This window comes from Numida meleagris, chromosome 5 (genome assembly GCF_002078875.1).
Source record: "Numida meleagris isolate 19003 breed g44 Domestic line chromosome 5, NumMel1.0, whole genome shotgun sequence".
Lineage (NCBI taxonomy): Eukaryota > Metazoa > Chordata > Aves > Galliformes > Numididae > Numida > Numida meleagris.
This window is the reverse complement of record NC_034413.1, coordinates 23670483-23698473: the sequence shown is the minus strand read 5'-3', so window position 1 is coordinate 23698473 and position 27991 is coordinate 23670483. Positions and strand designations below refer to the sequence as shown.

The window sequence follows — 27991 nt, the reverse complement described above, 5'->3', positions numbered from 1 at the left end:
TTGTTTAATTTCAGGATGACACATATTGCTGCGGTGAAAGCTTTTGCTTTGAACAGTGCTCTTTCCTTTTCTCTTCTGCTAATCTGTTATCTAAAGGCACTGCTGAACTACAGAAGTGAATCTAAAGGGAGGGAGGAAATGGATCAGGAATAACAGACACACACCAAATCCACTCTCTTCCAAAGATGTTACTCTGCATGGTTAGCAACAAGCAAGCCACAGCAGAATCAGCACCAATTAGGTTTACTTCCTCACACCTGAATCAGTCAAAATGTAAGATGTAGCGGAGTACCTACTGGGCTTGGGGCTATCCACAAGGAAGTATAGTTTTTAAACTAGACTATGTAATGAGTTCTCACTCTTATCAATGCTATCTGCTTTAAATAAAGATGAAGAGTAAAAAGATACCATAATCAGGGACCTTGTTCTTTTTTGTTAACCAAAATAACAAACTTTTTTTTTTCTTTTCTCCATTCTGAAGCTCTAATATGGAGATGGAAACAAAGATTAGCTCTTACATTAGGTATCATATTTTGAGGACATGAGAATGTCAAATAGGTACATTCTGCTGCTGGTCACCAATGTTCTAAATAGCAACAAAAACAACTAATTTATTCTCATCTAATGGATAGCAATGGGGGGAGAGAAACCTTCTGTGCATGCATAGTGAAATAACTTGTGCTGCTCCTTACCAGCTTTACTTCTGATATACGTTACTTGTAGAACGAAACAGCAGCTGTGTAGAGACCAACACCACAATTCTAAGTTTACTTTTGGAGAGAAAGTATAATTATTTCATAAGGCCCATTCACCTCCCAGCCTACCTCCTGATGCTGCTTGAGGTCAGTGGATGTCAAAAATATATGGAACTACCAATTGGCCTCAGGCTACTCCCCTATTTTGGCTCAGCTGCCCATTAGCCAGTTCTTAACAACAGATCTGGGGTATAACCAACATCACTGCCATCATCAGAGCGATTCAGCGTTAGACTCCTATGGTGACAGCTACTTCTCTGTACTCAGACAGGAAAGCAATGACTTTCAGGAAGTGAGATTTTAGGTACTCGTGATAAGGAAACGCTGTTCGCGAGTGTCTGACAATAAAGTATTTAAATATAGGAAAAAGCTATCTGGGGCCACTGCAGAAATATAAGGTTGCAAAAGGTTCAATAGTTCTGCTTTTTAAAGAAGGTGTAAGCAAAGGGCTAGTGAATACAAAAAAGCATAATATAAATTTCATCTACTTGTATTAAAGGAAATAGGGATGAAAACCTCATCAGTTACTGTTTTGTTTCACAAATCTGACTACCTTCTGGTAAGAACAATTTTTCCAAATGAAGTTGTTAACAGCAACAATTATCATACTCTCAAAGTTCTTGGAACACAGTTGGAACTACATTCAGAATTCTAATGGTATGCATACTGATTGTGGGCCATTCTTCCTCACTTCCAAGGTTTCTCATATTTATGTATGTGACCAAGTCAGATATTCCAGAGGGAAGTGATTTATCCCAGCTCCTGTTCAGAAAACTTTTACGAAAATGCTCAAAGTTCTTGTAAAATTACTAACATCAGCTATGACCATCACAGAATGGTTAACAATGTTTAGCAGCAGTCAGTGCAGTCCGGTAGCATGGCACAAGTTATTTTGTTTTGGATGATTCAAACTAGTTTTGTACATAGTGGAAAAAAATCAATGGAGGAGCACAGTGGAAAATGCAAATACAACTCCAGAAACAGGATGGACTGGGGAGGGTGGAAGAAATGAAGAGATGCAGATTTGTATGGTATAATTATAATCTTCACACTAAAGAATGTTGTTCTTTGGGTCATCTAAAGCATAGGTGTATACACCTGTAAGTTTTCTCTACAAACCATTATGATGGAAACCAGGACTTTTCCGATTGCTTTGAATTAGGGCAAAAACCTGCTCTGTCATAATAGAGAGAGTGAGCCTACAATAGAAGAAAACTCACACAAGGACTTCCTATCAGGCAGCTGCATGTGTGCAGGTGTCCAAAGAAAATGAGAAAGCAAGTGAGGTGCCCAAGTGATGTCATGCACACAAAGTAGGTCAGGTAGCTGGGATTTGAGGGCTCTTGAGGCGTACAGACTTCCACACAGACTCTGTGGGCAGGAGAGATGTGTTGCTAAGACTTTATTCTGTGCAACATGCTCGTGTAATCGGGCAGAATATTTCTAGAGGAAAGATATTGCAACATGAGAAAAAAGTCTATTTCACATTATTTGTTAAGCGTAGTAAACACGTATGCAGTTCAGACATCAGCAGCTGAAATCTTGTTTCATATTTGGGCATGCATAGTCTTTTTCCAGGCTCAAGAAGTATGCTGTAATTTAAAGCAGGCCAACAGATTCAACTGGTGTTTTTGCATGTCATCTTAGGGATGACAGCATGATGGGGAGGGAAGGTGGAGGGAAGGGGGCTGAGGTGGAGAAAGGGAGGGTGGTTGCTCATCTGGTCTTTATTTCCTTTCCCCGTTTCTTAGTATTTCAAGCAAAGGGCCCATTCCAGCTACAAGCAATGACACTCTTGCTTTGGAATTTCATCTTGGAGAAGGACAGGCCACAGCCGGCTCAGCGTGTTAGTGTCCTGGGAGCCTCCCTGTGGCTGCTTTGGGGTGGGAAGGTTAGATGTGGTGCAAACCATTGTTTTTGTTGCAATGGGAAGATTTCTAAAAAAGTGACAAATTTTATCTGGCTTTTCCATGAAGAATTTCCTCGCTAGAAATCCTCGTAGTAACTTGCTTTACCTTCTGCCATGAAGTTTTTGTTTACTTTTAAAGTGATGCATCAGTGGAGACGTCACCTGCAGTTCACAGAAAATGTCATTTCTGACTATGTTAACCAAGCTGGTTGTAGGGAAAACAAGATAGATGAAAGAGAAAACATCTGTTGAGCAGAGCTTTTAAAAAAAAATTGGCTCAGGATGCGAGGTCAGTTTCAGTGGTAACAGGCCTATGGCAATCCTTGCTCTAAACCCAAACTGAGACTAGTGTAACTCAGATTTCTGCATGCTGCTCACTGTTGTAGCAACAAACATTAATTATACTCTCACAACATGAACTATGCTAGTACTGTCCGTACTCTAGATGAAGAATTGAAGCACAAAGATCAAGTAACTTGTCTGCAAACTTGCAGAGTCTGTAGCCGAGCCAGAAATTAAACCTAGGCTTACAGAGGCCCAGGCTTGTGCCTTAACCACAAGGCCACATTCTTTTCCTCATGACTCCAGCTCTCCTGCTGGATTTTTCTTACTTCATCTACACCCATTCTTATGTAGGTGAAGAATATGCCGTGAACCAGGTCCCAAATCCTTCAGGATTTGGTGGGTAGTTAAAAAGAGCCTGTCCCTTTCAGAGCAGTAGGAAGGAAGAAGGCAGAGTTCTTCTAGAAACATCCTTTCCACTGAAACTTGTCCTTATCATCTTAACAATATTTCCTCTGCTTTCCAAGAGTTGTTTTGAAGAGATAAAGACTTTACAGGAGCAAAAGCATTTCTAATTCAGACTAAAAGAAATCTATCATTGTTACGATTCATACTCATATAAAGGCAACAAGACAGGAGTGTTATCAGCCCAGAGGGTGCAACAAGTAGTGTAAAGACAAACCACAGCAAAGTAAGCAGCTTCCTGAGTGGTAAAACCACTAGTCTCATTTTATAGTGCATTGTTCAAGAGCACTGAATTAAAATATTCTCTTCTTCTCCTCTTTGCCCCACGTATTCTCCCAGTGCAATACCTTCCGCTGCCCACCCCAGCCCAGCCTGCAGGGAGCAAAGTGCTTGTCCTTCTGCCACTGCCCAGGACAGAGATTATTTGGGAAATCGAAAAGGAACTTGATATGCTTATTTAAAGTTTCTCTAAAGGGTATTTTAGTATCCGTCATATCAGGTTCACCTTTTTGTGGGCTACAAATTTGTTAGAAATAAAACAGGTAATGTTTCAGGATGACACAGTTTTGTTTGGAAACAGGACAAAGAAGCTCATGTTATTTTTAGATTTATGAATGATGGCAAAGCTTCTAGTTGAAATAAATTCATTATTTATTGTAACTCCATAATATATTGTAATTGATGTCATCTGAGTTCTACAAATCATTCTGCCTCAGAGGAAAAAAACAGCCCTCTCTCCTAACATCTCTGGAGATTAGCTAGCTTTGTTTCTAATGAACCAGCAAAAGGTTGCAGTTTTCCAAGATGAGGTTACTTCTTAAGATCTCTGTGGTATTAAAACCCCTCCCAAGTACTTTGCAGACCAACAGAGGAAAGCCACAACACTACCAGATTTGCAAAATAAAGGCATCAAAAGATGTCAACAGTCGTGCAGCAAGATTTTACAGTTATAACAGCAGAGGAAACTACCCCTCATCAGCACCTTCAGTTCTTTTAACTCCTAAAACAAGTTCATCTCTACTCCCCTGTGTAAATTTACACCAAAGCTACATTAAGCCACTACACTATAAATTAGTGCTATTAGGCTACAGTACTTCATAAAGAATAAGGACTACATTTGTTTGCCAAGGAACTAAACAGGGGAGTTGCCAGGTCTGCAATTAAGGTTCCTGTGCAGCTTTCACAAACAGTGCAGAGAGTAAAGGTAACGGTCATTCTGCAAGCAGTTTTAGATGAAAAAGTCTAATTTTTAGCTCAACTATGAGACAGGAAATAATTGAATATGGTCACCACGTAACTGGGAAAATGCCCTATTGAGATCCTCTTGAAAATTTGCTTCTACCAAGTAGTGGCACACCAACCTAGCCTGAACAGAGTCTCTCACCCATTTTCTTTAGCTGAGCAATTAATATCACTACAAGGTCTAAAGGAGAGCTACAGCTGCATGTCAACAGTATAATTCAGTCCAAATCTTCTCTTCAGACAAGGACTTTGCGTAAGTACACCTCAGAACACTTACAAAGCATAAAGCTTCCTCATTTTGAATGGGGCTTCAAACGCACCTACCATAAATAAAAATAAAATTATCTCCAGTGACATCTGTCTTCCTATCTGTTTTGCCTCTGGAAGGATCCCACGACCTATGAGGAGAGGCAAAGGGGCTACTAGGGCTATTCCACTGCTTTTTAAAGGACAGAAGATAGTCATCTCTAGGCATGTCAGCTCATCATTAGAGCAGTGCCCCAGCTGTGCCACATTAGCCTTGTGAGAAATCCAAAACCCACATGAAGCTATCCAAGGTGGACCAATTAAACAGCTTCCACAGGAACAAAAATACGAGTCTTGGCCTTGGCTTAGAAAAAGTAAAGCCTGATTATAGCAAGGGTGTGACTCTTATTGCTCCAAAACTCTGATTTTAACTACTGTAAAAAATGCTAGCATATTTACCATAGTATGTTAGCAGAGGAGAAAGGGGAGGGAGGAAGCGAGGAGGAGAAAGAGGCTATTGCTGCTGTATGTTTTCAAGCAACAGAGGAAGAGGGACAAAAGAGTCCACGCATCAGGAAACTATTAAAAGGAATACATTCCTAGTTTCTTCATAATTAATTCAACATGGCCAATTTTGTATCAGAGAAGGGGAAAGAGAGATTTCAACCACTTCCTTTTATCTCAAGCTGTTTGGAAGAATATGATCTTGTAACACTGAAAAGAAGTGCCTCATTGCATCCCAGCATGTGAGTGCAATTTTAACTCTTCCACATGCCTAATTTGATATGCAAATTCCATTTTCTATATGATATACAAGACTTAAATTATAAAGCAGAGACTCTGGTTCATGTAGGCACTATTGATTCCCATTTTCTAGTTACAGCTCTCAGCCCTTTTTTTTAATTCTTTCTTTTTATTTCATTGATACATTGAAAAAAAAATTAGTTTTCACAAAAGTTGACACAATTCCCTAAGAGAATTCTTTCCAGTATGTTTGCTTCCTTGTGTATATTAACATTCGTTTCACATTTTAACTGTTATCTTCACACATACAAGAGCCAGAGATCTATTCTTTCCCTATTCTTGAAATTCTAGGATCTGGGTTAGTTATGCAATACTTCCAATAGTAGATTCACAGAGCAGCTATTTATATGCTGAAGTAATTTCATTGTTTTCAAGGTCCTAAGGGAAAAATTTATAAAAACTGTGATTGGCTGCAAGTGTAGATGGTCAGTTTGGGAGATCTTTCATAGTCATTCAACAAGCAAGGAGTAGCATGTGCAGGTAAAAAAAAGTCCTGGAAGTACAGTTAACAGTGATAATTATTTGCAGCTTTCCTCAATGGAAGACTGGGGTAGGGTTAGTTGAGATCTAGAGCTCTTAAACTTTACCAAATGCATTGAACACATCATAATTGCCTGTTGCTCTGTATACAATACATTATATAGCTGAGTTTCAAATTCTAAAGCATATAAAATTCATGTGAAGATTTAGCAAAAAATTCTGTAGTTAGTTAGAATTATGAATGCAATGGGAGATACACTTTTTATTAAGACTCCACTAAAAGGATTCATCTACACGTAACATTTATGCGCAATAACTATGAACCCTAAAGTTCTTCTATTAAAAAGACTGAGCAAAAGTATTGTATTGTTTGCATAGTATGTTATGTTAGCACTTAGATATGCTCCAGCACCATATATAGTATGAGGGCTGCTCCAAAGATAATGCCTCCTATTTTATCATGTCGGCCCACAACGTCAGAGGCAGAAGTTGGTGGTGTGGTAGTAGAGGCTGAACCTTCCCACCAATATTCCATTACATTTTGTTGCTATGTGACAGATGGCAGCAGAGGGGCAGTCTGACAGAATAGCATCTGACATGGAAGTGCACATGAAGTAAAGGTGTGTTATTGAATTCCTCCACGTGGAAAAAATGGCACCCACTGACATTCACTGATGCTTGCTGAATGTTTCTGGAGACCAAACAGTGGATGTGGCAACAGTGACAGTGGGCCACCTCCTCTGGTGCAGATTTTTATGAGTGTGGCATGGAGGCTCTTGTTCATCTCTGGCAAAAATGCATAGCTAATGGTGGTGACTATGTTGAAAAATAATGTTTTGTAGCTGAGAATTTGTTCCATCAAATAGTGTTATTGTGCTCTTTGTGTAGCATCCATGAAAATAAATAGGAGGCATTACTTCTGGAGCAACCTACATACAAAGTGATTATACATTGTCGCAAAAAGTGCAGAAAGTTGGGGAACTGCAAGATGTCCTCTCCATCCCACAAAGGAAGTGCTGAGGCACATTCTGATAACATGACCTGAAATCCACATTACCATGTTCTCAGATCATTCAGTGTTTGGTAGTTGACAGATCAGATAAGTAACAGTTTTTGGCAGTTCTGCAGGTATTGTGCTTCAAACTGACTTAACGGAAAGACTGTTATGCATCTTCAGCCCAAGGATGGTTCCAATAATCAGCTCAACAAGGCATTTTGTAACAGAAGAAAGGATTTGTCCAAAAGCATGGCTAGTATTCTGAAAAACCTGCATAACTGGATTTTGATTTAAATGTTTGCCAAGTCAGCTCCTTGGATTTTTAAACATTGATTGGCATGTCCATGACAACCATGCCTATTGCTTTAATCATCAATGTGCATGTTATTAGTAACACATAGTGCTGAATCTTACCCTTGGTTTATCATTGCGGGAATGAGATCAAAATTGACGATACATTGACAACGCTGATTTTCCAAAGCTACCAAAAGATACATACTCATATACTAAAATGACAAATATGAAATTGGTCTCCTGCCATTTCAAAATATACATGTAAAAAGTTCATCAACACAGCTTAATCAATATACTCTTAAATGTTTCCCCAAAAAAGTAAGGCTTAGAGAATGAAAATGTTTGTTGTAGGATACTTGTTCAAGACAAATAAAAAATGAATGTTATTTGTGTCTGTGCGCTACACAAACTTGTCTTTTAATGCTGTATTCCTGGAGAACTGTACTTCTTTCTGAACACCACCCTGGCAGAAGGACACTGACTGCATGGACCCACATCCTAAAAAAACATAATTAGTGAAGAGGGATTATTGCCAGAAAAGATTATCAAAATAGCTGACTATGTCTCTCTCAGCTGTCAGAGACACAGTCCCGAGAGGAGAAGGTGGTAGGTATGTGAGGAGTCTAAATGATTCTAGAAGTACTAGAACCAAAAAAGCAGAGGACTGTGATTATGCTTAGTAGAGATACAGGAATGCAGATGAAATAAAAAAGGAGAAATGTGAGTATACACAGTAAGCTGTGAAAATGTTTTCTGCACAAGGTGACAGAATAAACTACTAGCAAGAGCACAATCTGGTGACCCTTGGAGCAACAAACATGCAGGCACGCAGCCTAAGCAGTCTGATCCCCCTTCTAATTTTGTGTCAGGCACCAGCAGCTCACCATCCCCTTTTTCCCAGCCCAGCACACGGGCAGTGAGCAGGAAGGTGGCAGTAAGCATACTGCCCTAGAGAAGGAGTGGCAAAAAATTCTACTGATTTTATCAGATGACTGACTGTAACTGTTTTATTATTGGAAACTTCTGTACAAAGCCACCTCCTGCCTTGACTGGATATTAAGAGCAGAACTGGTGTGAATGCAAGAGAAGATTTCAGATTAGTGATAACAACAGGTGAACTTTGCAGCCTGTTTCTGTGAATGCAGTAATGTAAATAACTGATTCTTCCAGCGATGGCAGGAGCCATATAGCAGCCTCCCAGTCAGAACATGAAGTAGCCACAGGCCTTGTAACATGTCAAACCCCTAGGAAAATCCCAGGCAAAATACATACTAACCTCCTCCCTTAGGTTGTACAAACAAGTTTGCAAGTTTATTTTTCAGTCATGACTTGCTCAGATACAATTTTGTTTCTCATAAACCCTTAGTTTGGATATCTGTTATATCTAGAAACTCCATAATACCTATTGTTTAGTTAATTAAATAGAAGCTTTTAATAGTAATGCCGTAATGAAGAGTCCCCCTTTAACCTGCCAGTTCTCATCATATCACTAATGCCCAAATTATACCAGGGACAAGAAGGTTGAAACAAAGAATTAATTTGGTTTCTGTATCCCCAAATCCTGTTCCTATATTGTTCATACTAATTAAAGATGTAGCTACAACAATTAAATACCTCAGAAGTCTTCAGTGGCACAAATCAGCAATATCATACACCAGCAAAATGAACTAAGGGCAGCAAGCACAAGAGCAGCTATATTAGAACTCATTTCCTAAACACACGGCCTCTGCATCGGTCCAGGTTTCATGCTGAATTTCAAATTTGAATTAATGCAAAGGTCAGGAAAGACAAATAATGCTGACTAATTGACAGATTCATTTTGTGTCATTTTGGCATTACTTCTGCTGAAGACTTCCATAGGTAATCAAGTGTATCTTCACTCCCTACAGAGCCATCACAGAGATGAGTAAGGTCAGAGTACTGAAGTGACTTTTCTGGTGCTCTACAGAAGCAGAGGGCCAGGACACTCCGTATGTCAAATCAGTCATAATACTTTCCTTTTCTGACTGAGCATATGGGGTATCCTTTACCATCATCATTTTACGTTTCCCAAAATTGTTGGTGGAGCAATGTAAAATGTGAGCGCTAGAAGTACTTTAGGAATGCTGTCTCCTAGTTTTGCTGACTTAAAATTGAGCATCAGAAAGCTCATATTTCAAAACACAGCCCCAGCCCTCCCACTCCTGCAAATCACTTGAGAGAAGGCAGTGCATCAAGCTGTTGTTTTCGGTTCTTGCTTTTCTGCTTTGTTGAAGCATCCTTATAAGCAGATCCTTACAGTGTTCTTCTAGGAAGGGGACCCACCTACCAGTGTCATGCTGACTTCATCGTCCTCCTGCGCTGTACATCTTTCAGCTGTGCAACACAAACCCAGGGGAAGACGAAGGGAAGAAGAGTATTAAACAAACTGAACCTCTGCATTTCACTTTGAAGGAAATCTCTGCAAGCTGTTGTTTATAATCAATCTAGTTCTAAGCTGGACATGTGGAGATTTTGTTTTGTTTTTTTGCTGACTCTGCAAACTGATACTTGGAGAGAATTGTCTGGGGAAAGCAGAGTCCTTTATTATGGCCATCACTGCCAAGTTATTTGGCTGATTCCTCCATGGGATGCACAGTCCAGCAGGTTGTGTGAGAGCTCAGCTGGCCAGTTACCAACAGAAAATCTCAACTTAAACAGTTTTAAAATCTTATTATAGCCAATTTGTGGTTTTGGCTGAAAAATAGAGATAGTTGGGTGTCAGTAAAAGATGGAACATTTAAGTCATTTTCACTGCTGTGCCACAAAAAAAAATACTGGCTTTATACATACGTTAAATCTCATTGAGGCAAACTCACGCACCAACTTTTAGGTATGTGCTAGCTAAAGCCACAAAAGATGGTATCATTTGTCCTCGCCTTTTGTCTGGAAGATTGAGGTAATGCACCTCTATCTAATGAATCCAAGGGCAAGACCCTTCCATTTGTCTGGCCGCTGTGGACAGAGGGCCTCGGAAGGGCTTTTGCAATATCTATTGTGCTTCCCAAATTCAAGGCCAGACAGAGTCCCCTTTAGACTCATCGCTGAGACCAGCCCAAGACTGGCCTCATTTTGTGCCTTGTTCCCCTATGTGCAATTCACATAGGGGACACTGCTGGTGAAACCACCAGGCACTAAGAAAACCTCTCAGGTCGAGGCCTCTCAGGATACCAGTGTATCATTCAGGTTGTGCCTTCCACCAGAAACTGTCACATCTGTTTTGTTTGGACCTGAAGGGTGGAGGGAGTTGGAGAGTTGCTTTCACTGCTCTTAGTGGTTCCAGACGATGTTTCTTGACAGAAAAAATGAGCTTGTTTGTTTGAGAATCCAAATTCCCTGTCAGGCACAGTTTTGGAAACTGAGGGTATGAGAAAGAAAATAAAATCTGTTAGGGCAAAGTATAAACATCCATAAAACAGAATAGTGAAACACCTATGGAGAATGTTGTAGCTTTACCACAAGTTAATTAAAGTCACTGAATGAGGAGGAAGGTGTGACAGCTGCAAAGTCAAAGTAAAAATAAATCAGAAGTTTAGTTAAGCAGTTATAACAGGAAATTACCTCTGGAGTTCCGCCTCCTGCCTTCTTTTCCTGGTTCTGCTTCCCACTTACTGAGCAAGTCAGAGAAGTAACTTCTAATCTGGCAAGCCTCTATTGCTGGTGCCCAGCTATACACACAGAGGACATCACAGACAAGCACCTCCAGTGCCCTGCGATGAGTCTGGGAGGGCACAGCATCTCTGCTCTGGCTCTGCAGCCAGCTGCCTCAGCTGCAGAATGCTGTCCTCCCAAGCCTGCTCCAGGCAGCCATCTCAGAGCTGCCCTGCCTGCAGAGCGTGGCTAGCTAGCACATCGCCTGGGGAATCTGTTTTAATGCTGTTTATGGTTGGCACAGCATACTGCAGTGGGAGTGTTATGTTCAAATACTGTTTATAAACATGTGTAGGACTTCTCAGACATGCTCTGTCTCCAAAGTCTGTGCTATTGCTTTTGGAAATAACACGCTCAGTGACCTGTACTTTTTCTGAAAGGACTGCTGCTTAGTCCTTAGGGTAATGTCCTGCTTAGGGTAATGAGGCTGCCTTCCCCGCTCTGACTGCAGGAAGAGTTTAAGTACTACGTCGCTGAAACTGAGAATTGGAAGCAACTCTTTTCCACTGTTCAATAGCATAGCCTCAGTCAAAACTACAAACAAAGCAGTCCGTGACACCTCAGGAGGAGGGGAAGCATCTTACAATCATGGGAGCTCTCTGTACACAGGGCTCCTATTCAGTTCCATGAGAACTTGTAAATGAAGAGAGCATGTGGCTCCTTGTTACACTGACTTGAGCTGTGCAACAAATTCCTCAGAGGCAGTGCCAAATTAAGTGTCCTGAATGAGGACAGCTCCAAAAATTGACATTTTCCTGCCCTACATTCAATTGCAATCTCCCATCTTTATCAAGGGACACCATGATCGGAGGATTAAACCCTGGGTGCCTGCCAGCAATCATTTAGGCATGAAAATCCAAATGTTTCCCATTATACCGAGCACTTTTTTTTGTGCAATACTACTGTAAATGCATGTCTTAGCTTCAGCTTCATCTTCACTATGAGTCAGAACACTTACAGCAGTACATCAGGTCATGAAAAACAATTAGAAATGTTTGTCTGTTTGTACTATCACATTTGATTTTTTGAAGAATAATTATGCTGAGGAATAAACACAAAAAATGCAGAAAAGGTTGTTCACTGACACTGAAAAAAAAAAAAAATAGGGCCAGAGTGCCAGAGAAGGTTTGGGGTGCTCCCTGCTTGTCTCCCATCAGCCAGGGTGCAGGGTTCAGTGCTTGATGCTCTGTTCCCACGCGCAACGCCGGAGGTAGTGCAGTGAACACCACCAGCCATGGGAGCTGGAGTCCCAGTGCGCCTGCCAAGCTCAGGTCTTCTGCCAACCACCTGCTTTTCCAACCCGTGTTTTCACATAGAAAGCAATTTGGACCTACACACTGAGAAATCGTACAAGCTCCTGAAACAAAACAACCCCTTTCCCAGCACGATGGGCCATTTAACTTTCGTAAACTTAATCTGGGAACTTTAAAAAAAAAATGCCCCAGCAGCATGACATATGAACAAATAACAAAGCATCCTTTGATAGGTGATCCTACCATCCTGCCACAGCACAGGGGAAGTCTCTCCCTCTAGGCAACAATAAACAAAATACAGTGAATGCGCGGGCAGCATTTCAACATCTGCTAGAGTCTCTGGGAAAAGAGCTTCATACATACAGCTCTTCTCAGGACAGTTGTATGCAATACTCACCATCACCTTAAAGTATTAGAGTATTATGTATATTGCTATACTTCTGTTGACTACAACACAATTTGTTTCAAAAAAGTAAAAGCTATTTACGTAAAGTAATTGCCAGCTCTGATAGCTTCCCTGAGTAAACATGCTTTCTTTAGGCAACATTTAATATCTCACCATCACAGCAGTTCACTGCATTTGGGAATCCTTTCCCGTTTCCTTCAAAACAGAATATCAGTGAAACATTGTTTACAGTGAGCAGAAATCCTAACGAAGTTCATGAAATTAATGACTTCCTTTAACCAAAATCATATCTTCCCTTCATACTCGACCTCAGTTTGACTGTCACACATAGCAATGTGTATCCACATACTAGTTTATCACCTGAATTTCAATATTTAGAGGCCGTGTAATTCTTAATTACAAAGCGTTCTTACTGAAAGCTTTCAGTGGGGAAGGGACAAGGTCCTAGCTACAAACGCCTACTGAGCTACTTCTCCAGATGCTATGTATAACGATAGCAGTACTTATTCAATATATGCTTTGATTATAATGAAATTCATATTAAAAATATTCATTGCAAAAAGTGCACAAAAATTTCTAAATGCTGAGTTCAGTGCCGGAAGTGTTGCAAGCATTCTTGAATTTTTGTACACTTCTCAGAAGTACCTCTTTGAACTTAAACTTGTGCTTCAACATATGAACTATTCATTAGGCTATGACCTTAATGCCACTTGTCTCCAGTATCTTTTGCCCACGGTTTCCCATACAAAGACCTTGTTTTACCGCTCTTCCTCTAAAGTCCGTTGAACACTCATTGCTACTAATTTTTTTGTTATTTTAGGCTCGTCCCAAGGGAGAAGGCCTGACCCCGTACCAGGGCAAGAAACGCTGCTTCGGTGAATATAAGTGCCCCAAATGCAAGAGAAAATGGATGAGCGGAAACTCCTGGGCCAACATGGGACAAGAGTGCATCAAGTGCCACATTAATGTTTATCCTCACAAACAGGTAGGAGAAGCACCCAGTTGGTGGTATGCAGTCTTGGAACGTTGAATTCTCTTCAATTTGTGAAGCATGGCTATGACCTAAACAGGACTTGGCATGGACTACAGCATGCCACAAAATAAAATTAAAATAATAATAAAAAAGAAAACGCAACCTTGCACAAACGAGCTACCATTCTCAGAGTCCTGGGGAAGTGAACTACTTTTAGTTTCGCAAGATCTGAATACCCTTTCAGTAAAATTACCTCCAAAACAAAACCTTTATTTACCTTTATTATAAAAAAAGACTTTGGGGCCTTATACTCTGAGATGGAGCCATTAGATAATAGAGAAAACATGTTCAGCAGTAGCAGTGGGCCTCCTGATACTTCTGACTCTCTTCATATTTACACCAATTAGCTGTTTTATCACACTGGTGTCAGTGAAGTTATTTCCAAAGTATAATTCTTTTTATCATCCATTTAAATAAGATTGGACTTGGATGGGGAGTTACATATTTGTAAATACATAGTACTAGAGATAAAATAGAAGAAATAGAACTCCTACTTACTAAATAACTTAGTTAAACAGTAAAGCAAGGCAGCCTGTGTTAAAAAGACATTTCTTGTTTTCCATAGTACTTGGTGGTGCCCAAGCTAGGAACTTCAAGAGAAAGCCTCTTAATAAGCTGAAACAATAAAGTGTAAGTAGTAGCTCTAGTATGAAATCCACATCTGCAATGCTGCCAGCCATAGCCTTCCTTCCTGCCCTCTGTAGAGTGCAGTTGCATCGGGCCCTTGAAGTAATCTCCTGCATTTCTAGCCCCCTGTATTTGCAATTTACAATGGGAAGACTGACTCAGTTCTTGTTTGCACCCTGTTAGAACTGGTTGCAAGCCATCATCTAATACAGTGGTAGTTAATGGGAGACAGATCAACTGCTCAGACCAACTAAGCTCATACTCCTCATTTCGCTGACAAACCAGGCTACAGACTGATTTTGTTGAAGTTGGATTTTCATGCAGAAAGTAATTTTTGGCAACTCCACTAAAAGAAAAAATGCTTTTAGCCAATATATACTACAAAGCTTGCTTTGCATAACCAGAAAGGGGACCATTGCAGGCTCTCTTCTAGAAAATGATTTTACAACTGCAACTGCTATTGGAGCAACACCTAGGATTTAATGCTGCCAATTTCAGTACAGTCTAAAGGGAGACATCTGTGAGTGCATCTGTCTTAAGCCACACAGCACTTTTCGTCAAGATGTTTGATACTGAGCAAATGCAAGAAGCATCACAGAAAAATTTAAGTGTGATTTTGCAATATTGCTGTCAATTGTTATAGATGAAATAAGTGGGAATTATTTTAAGAGTTTGGGAGGTGTAATTTGCTTCAGATACAGTTCATCCAAGCTGAACCTCAGCAATAAATAGAGCTCTGCATGGGTCAAGTTACCTGCTGCCCACTCATAACAGGTGCTCAAATCACAGATGGATTATTTGGAAGTACTTGCAATAGGTGAAAAGGAGATTCCATTGGGAGCTTTAGGTGTCTCATTAGCCAGCTAAGTGCCTGTAAAATAAGAAAAACTTTCCATGGGCTCATAAGGAACACTTCATACCATTTCATGTGATTTTGGGGAGAGGAAGCGTGTTAGTAAAAAAGTAATCCTGAGTAATATTGTTATTTTATTATGATGAAAAGACAGAAGTACTGGAATTCATTGCAACAAGCAGCAGTGGAGATAGAAACAAGCTTATTAACATTATCCCACCCAGGAAAATTTAATCAACTGTATTTCTTCCTTTTATACATGTGCATATTCATCTAATTCTAAGGGCAAGATTTGGCTCCATTTCTATGGTAACTCTGCATTCCTATACTGAGCTAAAATACTGATTTATAATACTTAGTACCTTGAAGCAATATAAATTAGAGTTTTTGAAATCTGACACATCCGTGGCAGAGGACTTGCTTTAGACGTGATTGCACTTAATTCACTATGAGATGATAGTTTTTTGCGGGGTTGTTTGTTCATTTAAATAACATGGGACTGTTTCTGCTGAAGGATGAACTAATGGCCCAGTCAGCAAATATCACTGTTCAGATGATGTGATCCATTCCCCATGTCTCTAGGTTAACGCCACTCTGATTCCAAACCTGAAAACTGATGAGACCCTAGTTTAAAGCTTCAGAAGTCTCTGATTCCTTGCTCCTGTTTAGACAGCTTGCTTAGACAACTGCACTGAAATCCAGGCTAAGCATTTATCACATGCATGGAAGTAGAGTCTCGATGGTGAGAGAAATTACAAGATCACAGATTTGTAACACAAGTTTATAAATATTTACTTTGTTCTTCTAAATAACCTCTATCATTTTTGTTAGTGTTCAGAGAGTCACAAGAACTTGCTAAAAAAGTATCCCATCCACAAAAGACATTGTATACTGGGGAGTAAGAATGTTGTGTAGTAAAGGAGGTTTGCAAGCAGTCCCTTGGGGAGAGTTGCCCCTCATGTCAGAGCTAGAGGAGTCTATGATCTGCATAGCACTGACATCAAAGACTGTGTGGAAGGGTTGCAGTCCACAGTGCTTCTTCCTTAGAACCATGTATATCAACAGTTACAGCATGTGCACCACAGGTTTACACAGCTGACCTCCAGCACTATGTTTCCACATCATCCCCTAAAACCATAATCTGGGATGTTGAAAAGGCTTTACTCTTCTTACCAATCCATGTGTCCATGTCTGATTAGTAGGTGTTGGCGCTAGGTGAGATCTTCAAGTCTGGACTATGGATTTCAGCTAGGCTTCCAGATGTGAAGAACCTGCAGCCAGTCACTAGTGCTTTTTCCCCAAAATCCAAATTTACAACCTCAAGTTGAAAGATTTCTCATTCTGTTGTTTCTCATCTTGCCTTATCCTTGTCTGATTCTATATCTCAGTTTTACTATTGTTATTCTTTCTATTCTTTTTTTGTTCTTCCAGTGCCTTGTACTTCTAATTAAACATACCAGCTACAGTCAGGCAGTAAAGAAAACATCATTTTATGCACAGAGCCAGCAGGAAAGGAGAGCTAACTTAGGCTGCACCCAGCCCCACACCAGACTCTAAACATATCTCAATATGTGTCTGTGTGGTGTTGTTCTGCACCTTTTTAAAAATACCCTGTACTCAATCAGCAATATTTTTATGCTAATGCTATGTATTTTATAAAAGCAGTGATTGATTGTTCTAATTAAAAAGTCCAGTGTTTTGAGTTTGAAAGCTTAAGCACAGACACATATTGTGGACATAAGAATTAGCTGTATTATAGTAAACTATTTGAACTATCTGCACTCCCTTAGCATTTTCTGTATACGTTTCTGTCTTCTTCTTCATTTTAATTATTCTGTTGACATCTAACCAAGGAGAGTTCTCATTCATGAACAGAGTTCCTATCCATTTCTAAACAAACACTTTTTTTCCCCTCTCAGGGCATCAATGGAAGTTCTTAGTTAATTCTGTGCTCCTACTGACTTCATTATAAGGGCTTAGACAGTACTTCCACTCGTCTGGATCTTCCATTGCACATCTTTTTCAGCTTAATATAATAAAGATGCTGTCTCTCCCCAGAAGCTGTTTTTACACTCAGTACCTATACAGATAAAACTTCATTTGGGAAATAAATTGATATTGCTGTTTTGTAATGTCTGTTCTTTCACTGCAGTTACATGATTTGATAATAGTACAAGTAATTTGTAAGTGGACGTATATATTTTTTTTAAATTAACAAAATCCAGGTGAACTGGCCAGACAGAAGTTTAACCTCCATTCTGCTACACACAGTGTTACTTCTAGCAGAATAAATTATTTCTTCTCCAAAACTATCTGGTCAATAGATCCCCTCTGCAGTGTGTTTTAACTCAGCATCTTTTTCTTACTCCTTATCCTATCATTTGGTAAACAACTTGTTGTTGTTTTTTCCTCCATCTGTTAGGTCACAATAATATCTTTAACATTATTAGAAGAGGGACATTTTGTCAGCAGATGCTAATCATTGTTACTTCCTCAACATTAACTAACCTTATGCTGAGTTACAAGAGCCTTCAGAATTACAAAAATTACCTAACTGCAAACAGTTTCAGACCATGTCTAAAAATATTCAGTTATCACATCTTCCTGGTGAGGGCATATTACAGCATCTCCATTTCCATATGTGTATACTGCATGAAAGAGCTGACACAATGATTCTGCCATAAGAACTCGTATCAGGTCAGATCTACATCCTCCATTTCACACATCATCCTAGGCAGTAGAGTGCTCACAGGAAGGTATGGATCTAGCAGAAGACACAGCAACCATCTCCAAGGATACTTCCTCATCCTCCAGTATTGCCAGACGAGCTCCTCTGAATTCCCCCACTCTCTCATCCAGTAGACCAGTATCTGTAGAGTCTATTCAGTAGCTGAAGCTTAACCACATGGGCCACTGTGTGGTTTTTTTTTTTTTTAAATGTCAACCCTGAATACTGGAGATTAGGATGCTTTTTTCCAATTTAGGAGAAAATTTTTGAAATTTTTATATTAACGATTGCTTGATATATGCTGTTGTGAATTAGGAGTTCAATCAATTCCCAGGCTTGCCATTTTCTCTAGTCATCATCTTCATCTCTTTATTTCATCTTACCCAGATGCTCTACTCCATCTGTGGACTTTTCAGTCCTGTAGGGCTCATTTACATTGTATTCACAAGGGATGTTTTAAGCCTAAATTCCATTTAACTGGCTCAAGCACTAGTATCACAGTACTGCAGACAGTAATCTTCACTGGATAGCTCTGGGGTAGCCATTCAAGAAGATATGCTGGATCTGTGAACGGCTTCTACAGCTATGCTAAAATCTTGATTACCTATGCATACCTTTCACTAGATGGTCCCAGGAGATGAGAGCAGCAGCACTTCCCTGCCACCTGCTCTTTGTTCCTGGAGGCTTTTTACTGGAGTGAAAAGAGCCTGTGCCAATTCCCCACAAGGAAGTCTCTTCAGCTCTGTGCTCTTATTCCACATACCCTATCTGTGAGAATGAGCTTTTAATCTCTCTGGGGCAGGAAAAGTCTTCTCAGCAATTTTACAGCTGTGTATATACTTCAGAGTGCTCTATAAATACAGCTCTAAATCTTTGTGTTTGAGAAGGATGGCAGAGCATGCATAACAAGTAGTAATGCAAGAGCCTGACTGGCAGGTCTGCTGCCTTGCTCCCAGCTAATTCAGAGTGGAAAAATCAGGTGGCTTTCACACCTAAGCTACAAAACTGCTCCAACTGTTCCAAGAAAACTGCATGCATTTTTGTTTTCATGACTAAGTTCCTGGTGGGAATACTTACAGGAATTTCCAAGACCTTGAGGCCTGTTGAGTTCAAGCATTGCTGAGAAAAAGGAGAGTAAAGAACTGCCCAGACCAAGTTACTGGATTGCTGTTTTGAAAGAGGTTCCCTTCCTAGTCACATTATCTACCCTAAAAATAAAAAGAAGCCTCAGATGGAACTTAATTCTATCTCTTATTATTTCAAGAAATTTGGATTCCATAGTTGTTTATGCTCCTCCTTATACTGCTCCAGCATGGAGCCAGTCTTTTTAGCCCTTCGCCAGTGTTCTTGGCATTGTAACAGCCCAGACGCCAAGCTCTGAATTTTTATTTTCTTCCCCTGACCGCTCTAGCAGCAGCATCTGTGCCTGTGGCTGCTTCCTGGCTGGCCTCTTATCAAGGCTTCTCCTCTGACTTTGTGTCTGACTCCAGGGCTGTTTGTGATGACAGCTGTTGCACTGGTGTAGAACCAGCCATCTGGTGACTGACTTGTCCTCTTGGACATGACTTACTTCCAGCTGTCAGGAATTTATTGCTGGACTGAAAATAATTTGGTATGTAAATACATTCTTCATGTTATCCAAGCTATTACTTCCACAGGCAATGCAGTGATTCCATCATAATTCCCCTATCCAGGTGCAGTTTCTCTTCCCTCAGCTTGGGGAGGAATGGCTCTGATCACTCTGAAGCCCGACGCACTAGTGAGCAGATTCAGGCCTGCAAGTATGATCTCTCCTATTTGGATTTAATCCCTCCGCAGCAGCTGGAGGATAACCACTGCATTTCCACCCTTGTGTGCCACAGCAGTGGGAAAACAGGTCACCCCAGATTGTTGCTTCTCTGAACCTGAGAGAGATTTCTGCTGTTCAGCTCAGGTGGCACTCTTTCATTCCTGGCTGGCCTGTTCCAGAGGCATGCTGCTGACAGGGACTGTCTGCTCTCACATCTCCATGCCACAGATCCGCAGCCTTCTCATGACTGTCTTTTTGTTTCACAGCCACAACTGAAGGCCTTGTTAGGGTCCCTGTTCACACCACGCAGGCAGGAGAGCAGAGCTCTGCTGCTCAAGAACACACACTGCATTTAATCCTTTTCCCCAGCACATAATCTTTTATTGTACTAAAAAATTAGAAATACTTGACAGTGTCTGTGCCTTGAGAGAAGCATAGGAGCTAAGGCACCTGAAGATTGTTACCCTTTATCAGTATCCTGCCAGCTGTAGCTGTAGAATCAATTCTTACAGACATATCTAACTTGCCATCTACTCTTCTCATTTGCTCCATTAAGGCCTGACGTAACGAGTACAGAAATTTACTTATACTTGTTTTCTTGCATTTAAATTTTGATATGGTTTCTTATCTACCAGTGGTACAATCAAATTGTTCCATTCTAAAGCACTAAAATAAATAAATAAATAATGCAAACTTCTAAATAGAAATAAAAGCACCCATTTTGCTTCCACTAAGAATAACTTCCCTCAAGGATGTCCTTGTGACATTTCCACTAACACCTAAGACTTTACATACATGAGTTATTTTGAGTATGTTTTGTCCTTAATTTAAAAAAAAAAAAAAGGATTTATGGAATGTAGAGTTCAATCAGTACATGTAGACTGGGGAAGCAATACTTCAAATTCAACTACCAAATGCCTTCCTGATAGAGCTGCACAAGGTTATTTCCAGCCATCAACTACCAAAGAATGCTAAAGAAAAGATGCTCAAACTCAAGAAATTGAGAAATGCCCTTCCCCATAGTATTTACTGAAAGTAGACTATCAAATCCTGTATACTTGCATTAAAAAAAAAGAAAACCAAAATATTAAATTCTCCCTTTAACAGAAGCAAGAATACCTTTCCCAGAAAAACACAGCAGGATTTTCTGTTCTTTTACAGGCTGCATTTCACCTCTTTCTAAGGAAAGGCGTTGTTCCTTCAGCCAAGCAGCGTGTCCCCTTTCCCAGACCCGCTCTGAGTGCGCTGAGCCTTCCTGCTGCTGGCCTCCCAGCAGCACAGAGCTGGAGTATTAGAGTCTCCCAGTGTCTCCTCAGTTGTGTGGATCTTCTGCACCAATCAGACAACTCCCCAAATTACCCCATGGTGTGCAGCAGACCAGCCCTGCAGCACCCTTCTTTCTGGTCAGCACCTTTCTCCCCACCTTCTGCTTTCACCCCACCAAAGCTGGTGAGAGTGGTCCTGGGTCAGCCTCAGCTGCCTCTACCAATGAAATCTAGCCTCATCACATACAGCTCTTCAGCTGTCTAAAGTCCTGCCTTTTTAGCATAGTATTAAAGTTGCAAGTCTGTAGGGTTATTAACAAAGGCCTCCACAAGCTTAGAACATTAGCAGTAAGAATAGGAGAACAGCTGCTTCTCTGAGTGCTTGCAGGGGTTTTTTGCCTTGCAAGAAACCCACAGAGATAAGCTGGGACTTCATTTTAGGTACTAACTGTACAAGCCCACCACCATTTCAAGGCTTCAGCCCTCAGCAGCAGCAGAGCCCAGGCGCAGCTTGGCTCCTTCCAGCCGGCCCTTGGAAACCCGGTTTCCTGCCTTGTAACCCCTCTCCCCAGCCTCTGTGTCGTAACATGCTGGTAACAATAACATCTCTGAAACTGAAATGCTTCGCGGGCCAAAAAGCTGAGCTCAATCAACGCAGGGAGAAAGCAAACCACGGAGAGCTATTGTTTCTGAAAACAGTCCAAAAACTTTTGGCGCTTCAAGGCATTCCCAATGTCCTTTGCACTATTTCCAGGAAAAATGATTCCCAAGGCCATGTGTATTAAAAAAATCTGGCTTATATCAATAAACATGATAAGTGCTGTATTTTTTTCTCTTTAATCAGAACACAGCTAGCATGTAGAAGCAATCAGAGCTGAGTCAAATAGCCTGTTTTAAGTGCAACATTTCAAAGCTCTAAAATTCTCCATTGAGGAGAATAAATTAAATCTTGGAGCTCCTAAACCTGGGCATCATCTTTGAGGGAGATTTATGTAATGTAAACTGTTGAAAATTTATGGACAGATGTTGGTGGAATAGGCTGTATAGGAGGCATAACGGCAGTTTTTCTGACCCAATAAGCTTGTCTCTGTTGTGGCAGAAGCCCAGAATGCACCAGTGTTTGAGTTGCAGGCTCAAAACCAAGATTGCCAGTTTTGATCCAAAATTCTCCTTTCTTATCCCCACACAATACAGGTCCAAGCACCTCCTACCCGATAAAGGAAAGGCAACTTGCAATTAAATTGTAACAAACAAGTTTAAACTCAGAAAGTCATATTGCCTCTAGCCCAGGACAGAGAAAAATTTAGGCAATGTGCCATGGGTAGAAATCCTGAACTGGTAACAAGCCATTGGCAATCATTATCAAATTGCTCCCATACTAGCTATGCAATATAATAAACAAGCGTTGCATCAATAATCCAACTGATCACAACAAGAAGTTGCAGACATCATTTTTTAGGAAAAGAGTACATTTTTCCTCACTAAACGCTGGGAAACCCTTCCATTCCATAGAGTGTGAGCAGCTCTTACAGTGTAACACTGAGAAAAAAAAAAAGCTTCCAAAGGCTCAATACTTCTTATTCACTGGGACTCAGATGGGTGGCTTTGAAATGAAGAGTTTAAAAATAAATATCCAGGAAACTTAGAGGACCAGGTGTACTTTAAGATTTTAAAGATGAAGACAAGTCTGTAGTATTTAGGGAAGGTATGAAAAGATAAATGGCCATAATTTTGCAATTTTTTTTTTCATCCTTTCTTTGTTCCAAGAAGGGTAAGCAGTAGTCTACTGTGAGAACAGTGAGAAGCTTATGGTTTATTTTCGGATTTCACATCATGCACTGTTTCTACCACAGTCCCACAGAACTACCACCGTCTTCTTCTTGGAAAGGCATTGAGAATTTAAATCATTTTTCAGGTACATTCCAAGAAAGCTGAGAAATTATGTTACGGCGTTTTGTTTGTTTAAAACAAACTGCACGCATTAGTGTTACGTTCTACCTCACAGCTCTATCACCTCTGTTGATTAGATTTTCCAAACAGCAATTTCCCTACTACAATATTTAACATTTTCAAAGTGATTGCAAAACTTCTTACATGTCATGGAAAATTAAAGCACGAGGATTACTAAAATCAAAGCAGCTTTGTTCCCTTGTTTAGTTAAATATACCGCCAGCCCTGTGATTCCACAAGTGTTCTTAAACAATATATCCAAATTATCAGTCAGGTTCAGAACAGGGGTTGTGTTTCAGCTTCTTCGTTGTGTTTTTTTTTTGTTTGTTTGTTTTATTATTAATAGCTATGCAGCTGCTTTCCTTAAAAAAAAAAAAAACCATCAGCCTCGTTAATATGGGATTGAGTACTGGGAAGACGTCACTAACCTATGTGATATCTGTGCATAGCTAAGACCGTTTTCCTGTAGCAGCAATTAATCTCAGTGTTGTTAACTCCTTCTAGCATTTTGGACAATGGGATTCCCACGCTTGAGGTGCTAATGCTTTTGGGACATATCAGTTACTGGAGCCAAGAGAATAAATTCCTGTTTAACCACATAAATATATTCCCCATTCTGGCTTTCATTAGTTTACTTACAGCAAGGTAAATACCACCTTTATGAAGAACAACATTCAAGATTGTGAGGCCACTTCATGCCACTACAAAGCAAAGAGTCAAAAACATTTTGTCTGTTCAGGACAGCAGGACTTTTGTAACCGTAAGGAGAAAGCTGGGTTAAGCATAAAAGTATGTTTAGTACATGTAGTGAAGATTAACAGCAGGGACAAAACTTTGAATCAGCTCTTGTTCCCACTTTTATCTGCAGAGACCCCTGGAAAAGCCAGACGGCCTGGACGTTTCAGACCAGAGCAAAGAACATCCCCAGCACCTATGTGAGAAGTGCAAAGTTTTGGGCTACTACTGCCGCCGTGTGCAATAAACCTTCCAAGTGGCCTCTTCCCGTCCTCCTCATCCTTAAAGATCCTCTGACAGCACACGATCAAGAGCAACACAACAAATCAAGATAAAAGCTAAAATAATTGCCAACATTGCCTATCTATAACCTAATAGTATGCCTTACATTAACGGAATGTAACATTTCTCCTGTGTATGCACACACATGCAACAGGTATTTACAGGACTATGGTGAATTTGTATACATCATATATATGTAAGCTTACATATATATATGTACACACATATAAGCATTACTGATAGTGTTCACAACAGAACCACAGTTGCAGGTTCTGCTGATTGTTTACACAGACCTTATACCACGGTCAAGTGAAATGAAGTACTATTCTTTAGGTAAGATATAACATTCACACGGACTGTATGTGATAAATGGGTTTTGCAGAGGTTAAATAACTGTGGGGCCACTGATTAGAAGCGCTCACCCACGACATGAATACTATTCCTATTATATGACAAGACAAAGGAAGATTAAACAAGCCATAGCATAAAAGAAGGAAAATAATCGTTCTCCCAGTTTTAGAAAGTCTGAGAGTTTTGTGTTGCTGCTTTCTTGGACTTTTCTATTTGTTAGCATCACTTGGGCAGGGCTTAGGCAAAATCATTTTTTGCAGGATGTGGCAAAAAAAAGTGAATAATTGTTTGAGGGTGTGGTTGTACAGAAAGGGAATGCCATAACGGGACCCATAGCATCAGGAAGGATTCCAAGAGGTTTTTGGAGGAGATAAAATTGGCTTGACTGTGTGACTAACAGATCCTTCTCTTGTCATGTAATTCTGCTACAACAGGTTTTGCATGTGTATGCGCTATCCATTAGGCTGCAAGCACACTAAATTTACTGTGAATAAAGGGGGATAAGAATGCTTAAAACTGTCCCCCAAACCCGTAATTGAATGATTAGCCAAACTTACTATTTATAATAGTTTTAAAGCCACTTTCTGGAAATATTTTTATGTCCTGTTTTCTACTGTACAAATTTGTTATAATGTAAAACTTTTTAGCCATAAGGTGTTATGAGGTATGAAGAACACTCTATATATCTTCCCACTTTTCTGTCTTCCTGAAACACCTATTTACCTTAGAAGAAATGTAGGAGTTATATTGGGTTGTCCCATTTCAGGTGGAACTTTGGGCAGGGTCATCCTGTTGCGAAGTAGTATCTCATCAGGGATGAGCTGAAAGTACCTCGAGACAGTATCCTGTTTATATGTCTGTATAAGAATACATCGGCATAAGGACAAAACAAGCAATTCACTTGCATTATTCACTGAGAAAACTTACAGGGATGATGGTTTGTGTGTTTTTAGGTTTTGGGTTTTTTTTTTTTTTTTTTTTTAAATCAACAATTTCTATTTTTGTGAGGTTTCCTTTAGAGATTGATTTGTGTGAATACTTAGTGGAAATATTTAAAATCCAAAATAACTTGATGTGAATTAAATCTGTTTTGAGGATTAATTCCACAGTGCTAATACAGAGAGGGTTTTGTGCCAAGTAATACCAAAATGTAACTAGTATGTACAGTCAAGCTCTTGGAAAGCAAACTGAAAACTCAGTGAGCATTCCTGTAGGAAATGTGAAGGTCTTTATGAATTTGTTCTAAGGTGAAACTTTGACCGTTTCTCTGCTTTGTTCTAAACAGGGCAATATTGTTTCCGCTTATTCTGGTGGTAGGGTAATGTACGTATCTCACAAACTGCATTACTTATGTGTAGCCCAAGTGACATAGCCCACTGGTCAGACCGATGAAAAAACCTTGGGATTTGTTGCTTCTGACCATGACTCTTGAATTAGCTCCCTGATTTGGGGCAAGTCACGAGATCCTTCTTGGACTTCAGTTCCCCCAGCTGCAAAAGGGGGATAATAATACTTCAGTGCACCTACCTCACAGCAGTGTTGTGAGGCTTACTCAATATCTATTAGCGTTTTGACATCACTGGATGAAAAATGCTATGTAATTCTAAAATCTTAACGAAAATTAATCACTTTGAAACTAGTTTTGCCAAGATGGTAATTCTATAAACTAAAATAGCTGAAGAATAATATTATTGAATGTTAACACTAATAAGAGATTTCACTTACGTCAGTCAAGATATACAATTTTAGCTGTTTCAAATAGAAATGCATTCTTTTGCACAGATTCAGAAAAATCACCTTAGAAAAAAACAAAGATACTAATTTGCCCATAAGAGAATAAAATACACAGGTGACTTCAAGAGTGAACTTTCAAAGTTCGACCTCTAGCGTTAATCTTGATAATTAGTTTCAAGCATGCATGCATTTATTGAAAGAACCACATATTAAACCAGATCTGTTTTTCTCCTTTCGAGCACATAACAGAACATGAAGAGATACCTTTGGTGCTTCATATCCAACTAAAGGATAAACAAGTAGATGAACTCCATCAGGTGAAAAATCAGAGAATTCTTTTTCTCCCTGAAACTAACACTGCTACCAAGCATTTTGTTTTTACATAATTCCTGTTTTATGATAACCACTAAACCAGTAGAATAGCACATCTCTTGGTATAGCTATATCAGTATAAAGCATACCAGCAGATACTGAACAAAAACCAACTGCCAATGCCATTTTATGCAATCATCACTATTCTCACGACAGTGCTCTCTTAAAAATTGTTTATCCAGATTCAGAGTTGCATGGTGGTGCTTTTAGGTTTTATTTTAAAATAAAACTCCTAAAAATATACGTGATCAACTTCAACATACTTAATATCTTTCTGTGTAAAGTAACAGTTCTTAAAAGTAGAGTTAAAAGAGTTCAATATTTATATCACACTTTTCCAGGTAGCAGACAAAGTATATAAGAAATATTAAGTATATCTAAAATAACAAGGAGGAAAACGGATTTTCCCCTGCACTTATGTTGGGGAAGAACAGATAAAAAAACAAAACATGGGGAGAAGCTAGAAGCTAGGCACTGCCCTACTTTGTCCTGCCTAACTTAGATTGCAGCTCCCTAGGGCTGGAAGCAGCGTGCTGATCTCACTGTCCCTGCTGGAGCTGAGAGGCATGGGGTGGGCCAGGAGAACACTGGGTACCCAGACAGGATGCCCTTGTCCTTGTGTCTGCAGGGCTCAGCTCACACTTCCCCCCAGAATGCAGGGCAACCCTATTTTTCTTGTCCTGCTCAGTGCTGAAAAACTTCCTCTCTCTAGCAAGCTGGTGGCTGGGGAAGCATGAATGAGGTTCCTCCATCCCTCCTGCCAAGGTTTGCTCATAGGACTGTAGCATCCAGCGCTAGGCATCTGCTCCACGCTCTTCTGTATGCTTGGTGTCTCGCTGGAGAAACACATGGGTCTAAGAACCATACAATAGCTTATGGTCATTGGCACAGAAGGAAAATTTATGAATTTTAATTTCACATTAAAAAAAAAAAAAACAGAAAAAAGATTGACTATAGACAATTTAAAAAAAAAAAAAAAAGTAATTCACCTGTAGGCAAAACTCCTTCCAAACTAAAAATACAACCTGAAAAGTCATCGTTTGACTGGGAAGAGGATGAGTTTATTTGCCACTTGGATTTTTAGGAATACTTTCTGATGTTCTCTTTAAATAGCTCTACATTTAGACCATTAGCTAGTATTCCTTAAAGGGATTTTTAATCAGCTATCAGAAACAAAGCTGTTCCAGAAAGAATTTTAGATCAGTGCAGGTCTCCCTACATAGAGTATTCTCAGAGGCGTACCTGAAATAAATTTATCTCTCTGCCTTTATTTGTCAAGCCTGGTTTTAAACCTCATCAGATGCTTGCTATTATCTGCCTACCTACAGATCCATAGGTCCATCCAGCATGCAGCAGTTATTTTGTGGATGATTTCCTTCCCTCTTCCTCCTCCTTTGGACATTTTTTGGTTCATTTATTTCTTGAAAAAAAAAAAATCTAGTATTGTTTCTTTAGTTGGTCAGAACATTT

General features: G+C 39.9%; 1 protein-coding gene across 1 annotated transcript in view; it reads left to right on the top strand.

Annotated features, from left to right (window-relative positions):
* Window positions 1-27991, top strand: part of ZCCHC24 (zinc finger CCHC-type containing 24) — a 106230-nt gene extending 78239 nt beyond the window's left edge. The window contains exons 3-4 of the mRNA XM_021399068.1: window positions 13623-13787; window positions 23916-27991. Coding sequence (XP_021254743.1) covers window positions 13623-13787; window positions 23916-24029 — 279 coding nt within the window. The 3' untranslated portion in view covers window positions 24030-27991. The remainder of the gene's footprint in view (window positions 1-13622; window positions 13788-23915) is intronic.